Source organism: Mytilus californianus, unplaced genomic scaffold (genome assembly GCF_021869535.1).
Source record: "Mytilus californianus isolate M0D057914Y unplaced genomic scaffold, xbMytCali1.0.p SCAF_17, whole genome shotgun sequence".
NCBI lineage: Eukaryota > Metazoa > Mollusca > Bivalvia > Mytilida > Mytilidae > Mytilus > Mytilus californianus.
The window spans coordinates 4,368,785-4,377,489 of record NW_026262659.1 but is presented as its reverse complement, the minus strand read 5'-3'; the positions used below and the strand labels follow the sequence as shown (position 1 = coordinate 4,377,489).

Genomic DNA, 8,705 nt, shown 5'->3' with positions numbered 1-8,705 from the left:
CTGCTCCCTTTAGTAATTGATTAAAATCAGAAACCACGTCATCCACTTCTGATGTGCTGTTATCAGCATTCTCACTTGCTATCAGTTTTTCGGCTTTTGTACAAATATTATAAAAACTATCATAATTTAAGTTTTCAATAAATTTTTGCTCTCGTATTGGAGACCATCTTATGACTGGTGGCAATTTCCGAAGATTACATATGTCCTGTTTAGGACCCATTATATTACTACAAAAAATGTTTACGGTTATTTGACAGTGATCTGAATTATTTGGATGATAGTCTTCAATTCTAAAGTTCATTATATTTGATAGGAATGTTGAACTACAGATACAATAATCATCTATCGAGGTTCCATTGTAACTATGATAAGTTACTTTCCCTATAGAGTCTCCTAATGTACGTCCATTTAAAATACGTAATTGGGAGCTAGTACACATTTCTATGATACTTTTTCCATAGCTATTTGTATGTTGTGGAATTTGAGTATTTCGTTTAATTTGTACATTATCCGCAATGTAGTTAGGTGGAAGAAAATCTTCCAAAGGGTCATTTAGTTCATCGCATATAAAATCTATTTCTTTTGATTCAATATGAGCATTCAGATCTCCCATTATCATGACTTCACCTACTGAGTTAAAATTAGAAATATCAGTCTCAAGTTTTTCAAATATTTCTTTATCCATACCAGTTCTTAATGTATATGATGAATTAGAGGGTGATATGTACACAAAACAAATATAAAGATCACGTTTAAGACCAAAGTAGGTGTGGTCTAATTTAAACCATAGCATGTCATTCAGAGATTTATCAACTAATTTCACACCACCTATTATTGTTCTTTTTACAAATACAGCTAAACCCCCTCTTTTTCTACTACTTTCAGTAGATCTACAATTTACAAAACATTTATATCCTTCAAGGTATAAACCATCATTAGAAAAAGTATGAGTTTCTGATAGAAATACAATATCTGACTTAATGTTTTCTCTGAAATTTTGGTCATTTAACTTGCTCGTTTTATAACCATTAATATTTCTATAAAGTCCATGTACAGAACAAGAAAGTACGTAAACGTTCCTTAGTTTGTCCGACGTTCATTCACATTACGAGCGAACGAAGAAAAGCCCAGTCGAACAAGGAACAAGCTATTTTCCAGTTGAAAGCAGATCACAACGTGGGAGATTAGCGGGGAAATAGATTTGTGAGAAAAAAGTGAAAAAAATAATATAAATCAGACTATATTTATGTTACATTTGTTAAAAAATTTCTTATACAATTGAAGAAAGAAAAGGAGGGTGAAATACTCAAAATATATTTATCAAGAACCAACTTTCTTGTTTGTAAACAAAACACACAACAATCCAAACATGACCGTTACCAGTAAAATTCTTAAAGAGGGTGATGAGGATCCTGAGGTTAAAATTGAACTAAAAAAGCAAATAACACTACTAAATGGAGTGGCAATAATAGTAGGCATCATAATAGGATCTGGAATTTTTGTATCTCCTGTTGGAATACTTAAAGAAGTTGATTCTATAGGACTTTCATTTGTTATGTGGATTGTTTGTGGACTTTACAATGCACTTTGTGCTGTATGTTATGCAGAATTAGGCACAACTATACCAGAATCTGGTGGTGAATACATTTACATATATAGAGCATTTGGAGAAGTACCAGCATTTTGTTGTTTATGGATCAATTTTATTCTGATTTGTCCAGTTGGGATAGCAGCATCAGCACTCATATTTTCTATGTACATACTACAACCACTTTTCCCTGATTGCAACATACCTGATAACGGATTAGCTCTCCTTGCTACATCCATTTTCAGTAAGTATTACAACAGCAGTTAGTTGCAGTAATCCAACTACATGTATTTTTTAGTTCAATGATTATCATGATTATATAATTACATGTATTCAAAGTAGGCATTAGGATATTTAATCAGATGTACATGTATCTATTATACATAAACCCTTGAGCAGGTTGTGGAAGATCCATATAAATGGGTACTATATCCATTTATCAGGTCGTGGAAACCTGGATTATCTCTTAAATGGGTTATTATAACCCATTTGAAATGTTTTAATCTAGATGGGATTTAAATTTAGAACCTTTTTTAGGACAAAAATGATGAAATGATGTTATCCCTTAATTTTAAATTGAATTGGTCAGGGTCTTTTACTCCAACAACAAGGGAAAAACTCAATTTTGCAATGTTTGTTTATGTTCCGCAATTTTTAGAGGTGCCCTTTTTTTTTCAAAACTCTTTTATCATTTACCTAATCCATATTAATTCTAAAATCCAATATTTACTGATGGATATCAATCATGTCAAAAGTTAATGCTTCATTTAAAATGTCTAATTTTTTATGAATGTTGCATAACGTAAACTGGAATCCGCTTGTAATTAAACTCCGTACAAAGTAGTCAGCCTGGAACCAGCACAATGATGTATAAACTACGAAACGTTGTTGATGTTTCATTCAGGATTTGGTGTTACAGACTGCTGCTTGTGCTTTGTTTTAGCTTAAAGGGGCGTTAGCCATGTTACATGTACATGTAGCTGTCAAATTCATGTTCACTGATTTGACTCAAATTCTCATATTTGATTTATAACATACTAAGATGTATATCTAAATTATAAAAAGTCTAAAATAAACAATTTACAATGCATGGGCTCGATAATATGTATCAGCATTTCTCATGTATTTTAGTCATCTAATTAACCATTGAGGTGACCTCCGATGACTGCAGACGGTCATTATAACCCGATATAAAAACAAAATGGTATATCCTAACTCCACCTTGCCTTCCATGACTTCACAATGGTATCCTATCTCAACCTTGCCTTCCATGACTTCACAATGGTATATCCTATCTCCACCTAACCTTGCTTTCCATGACTTCACAATGGTATCCTAACTCCACCTTGCCTTCAGGGGTTCAAATTAGCGGTGGTCCGAGGTCTGCGACCTTCCACTTTTGCAATCAGACTTTCGTTTAGGTTACTAGCTAAGCCCGACGGACCTTCGATTTGAAATAAAATAAAATTTAACTTTGCTGACCTTTTAACCAAAATTTCCAAGTGATCTCAAAATTTATTTACATCTTTATTATTCATGACAGTGATGTTCATTTTGTTCAACCGCTAGCTTTATACCGAAAATCGCCAACACGTATTGTGTAAATACGAGTAAAATTGTATCTGACTGATAAAAGCAACATTGAAAAACAATGGATGCCATAAACCGGAAATGAAGACAATTACAATATCGGTTTAGATTCCGGAGCGGATGAGGGTAATTCCGGGTTTGCCGATCAATACAAAGAAAAAAAAATAATTATAGGCAGGTGACAAAATACATCTATGATGATGAAATATAAACACTAGAATTGAAAACCAAAAGATATATTGAAAAGAAAGAAAAAGCAACCACAGAAACCCAAAATTACTTTTTGTTTTCAAATTTTCATGTCAAAATCCAATAAAATGTGACAGTAATTTTCTTTATCATTAATAAATGTTGATATTACATGTAGATTTTTAGGCAGTTAAGCTGCCTTATGCTACCACCCTAGATTTGTGTTCTTCCCACTGAATGGTGTAAAAAGTGCTATTGTTATTATCTAGCTGGCTAATATGTTATTAATAACTAATTGGGCACTTTTTTCATACTTTCAATTCTGGAATACAAAAAATATGACCAGAAAAACCTTAAATTATCGTCGAACCACCCAAATTTTTTGAAGTTGCACATAGGAAGTAGTGCTCATTAGAAATCCGTACGTAGTTTATAATCCCATGTGCTTTTGGCTAAGATGTCAAAGAACAATTTGTATGAAATATTTCATCGCCGAAAATCTCTAATTACAAGTCGTTTACATTTCCCGAATGGCCAAAGGCGCAGGAATATTGTTCATGTACACCAAATCTCTATGATAGAGGAAATAAAGATATACATAGTAGTCTAACGTGGCAGTAATTTTAACTTACACGAAACGTAAGCTAGTAAGTATTCTGATGTTATAAAGTAAGTATTGTTTATCATGATCTTCTTTTCGTATAAGAAGATTGTGATTAATCAATTAATTTCAATTAAATGTATGCACATTTAAATTCCTTTCTTTTATTAAACATGTTAAATTATTCCGTTCATCACTGAACTTGCCAAATTAAGTTGTTGTTGTTGAATGACAAAGATGAAAATCGACGTTGATGGGATGTTTTAAGAAATGTGGACAACTCGTCCCCGAGACAAGTCGGACCGAGTCCACTCGGACCGTCTAAGAAAACAACTCGGACCGCTTGTCAGATTTACTTAGGGTTTCATAAAATGTTAGGCTAACATGTCTAGCGGAGCCATCAATCTTTCGTTTCTGCCTTGGGGTCTATTTAGGGGTATTTTGAGGGCCTAAAGAAGGGAGGGGTTTACTATAGAACCCTATGGGAATTATTTTTTTTAAATTTTCAAATGACTATTACTTGAAAACAGTAAGTGACAGACACACACGGTCTTCAGTAATAATAACAGGACAATAGAACAAATCAAATAAAATATAGGGTGAGTCCCTGGGGGGTCATCCCACTCCTTGAATTTGAAAATGTGCTTTTATCTTGTCAACGGTCGCGATCCCAACCCCTAAACCATATATATACTTGTATGGGACAATAAAACAAATCAAATGAAAATTTGGGGGAATCCCCAGCGTCACCCCATCCCCTTCTGTTTGAAAATTTGTAAACGGACGAGATCCCCACCCCTACTGCATATATATTCTTGCATGGAACTGTAAAACAAATCAAATGAAAGATAGGGGACTCCACAGGGGTCAACCCCCCCCCCCCCCCCCCCCCTTGTTTTTTGAAAACTTGAAAACGGTCAATCCCCACCCCTAAACAGTATGTATTCGTGTATGGGACAAGATAACAAATCAAATGAAATATAGAGAGAGTCCCTGTGGTCAGTCTCACCCCTTTTCTTTTTGAAAACTTGTAAACGGTCGAGATCCCAAACCCTGCACCATATATATTCTTGTATGTGACAATAAAACAAATCAAATGAAATATAGGGGGAGTCCACAGGGGTCACCCCCACCCCCTTCTTTTTGAAAACTTGTAAACGGTCGAAATCCCCACCCCCTAAACCATATATATTCATTTATGGGACAAGATAACAAATCAAATGAAATATAAAGAGAGTCCCTGTGGTCACCCTCACCCCTTTCTTTTTGAAAACTTGTAAACGGTCGAGATCCCCACCCCTAAACCATATATATTCATTTAAGGGACAATAAAACAAATCAAATGAAATATAGGGGGAGTCCACGGGGGTCACCCCCACCCCCTTATTTTTGAAAACTTGTAAACGGTTGAGATCCCCACCCCGAAACCATATATATTCTTTTATGGGACAAGATAACAAATCAAATGAAATAGAGGGGAGTCCCTGGGGTCACCCCCACCCCCCTTATTTTTGAAAACTTGTAAACAGTCGAGATCCCCACCCCTAAACCATATATATTCATTTATTGGACAATAAAACAAATCAAATGAAATATAGGGGGAGTCCACGGGGTCACCCCCACCCCCCCTTATTTTTGAAAACTTGTAAACGGTTGAGATCCCTGTCCCAAAACCATATATATTCTTGTATGGGACAATACACTAAATCAAATGAAATAACGGGTAAGTCCCCTGGGGATCTTTCCCCCCCCCCCCCTTTTGAGAACTTGTAAACATTGAGATACCCAACCCTTAACCATATTTATTCCTGTTCGTCATTTCAAGAAGATTTGAATGACATACAGGGTCAATCTCCAAGGGTCACATATGCATATCACTTTACTAGACCTAACCAATTTGTACTGGACTTTGCCCAATGTCAGGCGACCATGGGAATGACGAATTATGGGATCTCTGTTTGGAAGACTTCGTAACAGCATCCTGTTACAATTATTTCTTGTTTATTATAAAATTTGATTGATGCAAAAATAAGTCTAGGTTAATTGAATTTACTTTACTTATTTTTTTAATTATTTCTGGGCTTATAAAAATTTTCATTTATGGTTCATTTTAAAAAAAACATATAAATCTTTCAAGTAGTGTAAAGCCCAAGAATGTTTGACCAACTGTTTTATAATCACCTGTGATTTTACTCCAAACTTGGGATGGAGTGACATCATGGACTTGGTGAAGGTAAGGGTCATTTACATTTACTATGGGCAGGTCAATCAGACCTCACCTTTGATCCCTGTAGTAGTAAACCGATGGCTGATTTGTGTCTCATAACTTTTGTGCTGTAGAACCCAAATGCAGTGTTCCTGCCAGGGAAGAAAGTCCTTTCATACTATTACAAACTCGTACTACGTCAACTTGTACCACTAAAAGTCAACTGGTACCACCGTTAACTACCAACTAGAACAACTGCAATCATAATATGAACTTGTACCACTGCAAACTCATCATTAAAAATATACATTGATATATGCATTGCTTTTGAAAACCTCGATAAAATATTAATTAATTTGCCTTAATAATCAATTCATTAAATAAACATACATGTACAATATACGAATATTTAATGTTTGTTCTTTCAAATCTTTAAAAAGAAAATGAAGCAACACTGCCACAGTTTTCATAATTACGTTTGCCTTGGTTTTTGGTTAACTGCCTATAGCGCTTACAGTGCTTTGATTTTAATATTGTAAATATATTACTTCATTTCCAAGAGTTAATTTCTTCTCAATTTTTAAGGGCCGTGAAAAATCTGGAAGTTTCTTAATTTATTTTCACAGAGGAACTAATATATATTATAATAGTGGAACTAGATATGATGTACTTAAACAGCTTTGAATTTAAACCGTCTTTGAATTTAAACCGTTTAATATAATGGCATAATAAGAAATTAATTACCAATAGTTGAGACAACACACATAGACACCCTCCTCAATACAAAAAAAAAAGATTATTTGAATTAATAATATACAAGACAATTACATTTATTATTTAACATGTTATACAACAGTGATTATGACAATGATACATGTAAAATATTAACCTAACACCAAAAGCACATTAATTTTGTATCCTACTGAGTTGTGAAATATTTCAAGTAAAAGTAGGACCTGGACTTTAGGCTGTGGACCTTTCAGTTTGGAGTGTCAAAGGTCCTAGACCTTCCAGTACCAAATGCTAATTTGAACCCCTGGCCTTCCATGACTTCACAATGGTATCCTATCTCCACCTTGCCTTCCATGACTTCACAATGGTATCCTATCTCCACCTTGCCTTCCATGACTTCACAATGGTACAAAATGTATCCTACACATGTATCTCAACCTTGCCTTCCATGACTTCACAATGGTATCCTATCTCTACCTTGCCTTCCATGACCACAATTGTATATCCTATCTCCACCTTGCCTTCCATGACTTCACAATGGTACAAAATGTATCCTATCTCCACCTTGCCTTCCATGACTTCACAATGGTATATCCTAACTCCACCTTGCCTTCCATGACTTCACAGTGGTATCCTATCTCCACCTTGCCTTCCATGACTTCACAGAAGTATCCTATCTCCACCTTGCCTTCCATGACTTCACAATGGTATCCTATCTCCACCTTGCCTTCCATGACTTAACAATGGTATCCTATCTCCACCTTGCCTTCCATGACTTCACATTGGTATCCTATCTCCACCTTGCCTTCCATGACTTCACAATGGTATCCTATCTCCACCTTGCCTTCCATGACTTCACAATGTTATATCCTATCTCCCCCCTTGCCTTCCATGACTTCACAATGGTATATCCTACATTGTATCTCCACCTAACCTTGCTTTCCATGACATCACAATGGTATCCTAACTCTACCTTGCCTTCCATGATTTCACAATGGTATCCTATCTCCATCTTGCCTTCCATGACTTCACAATGGTACAAAATGTATCCTATCTCCACCTTTCCTTCCATGACTTCACAATGGTATCCTATGATATCTCCACCTTGCCTTCCATGACTTCACAATGGTATCCTATCTCCACCTTGCCTTCCATGACTTCACAGTGGTATCCTATCTCCACCTTGCCTTCCATGACTTCACAATGGTATCCTATCTCTACCTTGCCTTCCATGACCACAATTGTATATCCTATCTCCACCTTGCCTTCCATGACTTCACAATGGTATCCTATCTCCACCTTGCCTTCCATGACTTCACAATGGTATCCTATCTCCACCTTGCCTTCCATGACTTCACAGTGGTATCCTATCTCCACCTTGCCTTGGTGAAATGGAATAACATGTAATGCAGATAAATGGAAGATATGAATTCAATTGATTAATATAAACTTATTAGTATAATATATAACTTATTAATATTAGCATTAAACTGTCATGACTGTATTGGCACTTATGAAATATTTTATTTTGGCCCATAATCGTGATAATGAAATATGGTTTGTGGGCAAATGAAAGATTTATTTATTGCAGATGTAAATTAAAGCACCAAAATATACATGTCTACAATCGCTTCATGTACATTGTACACTATAATATTATTTTCTGATACAAAAAAGGTACATGTAGATACAGTACATGTACAACGTATATGATCTGTAAAAATTTGAAGAAGTTCTTAATTACAATGTACATATAATTACATTAGATGTATGTTTCATTATTATACGTTATTTTGATT

General features: G+C 35.1%; 1 protein-coding gene across 1 annotated transcript in view; it reads left to right on the top strand.

Annotated features, from left to right (window-relative positions):
- Positions 1-1,103: 1,103 nt before the first annotated feature.
- LOC127726260 (large neutral amino acids transporter small subunit 1-like) overlaps positions 1,104-8,705 on the top strand; it is a 38,233-nt gene continuing 30,631 nt past the window's right edge. The window contains exon 1 of the mRNA XM_052233565.1: positions 1,104-1,832. Coding sequence (XP_052089525.1) covers positions 1,370-1,832 — 463 coding nt within the window. The 5' untranslated portion in view covers positions 1,104-1,369. The remainder of the gene's footprint in view (positions 1,833-8,705) is intronic.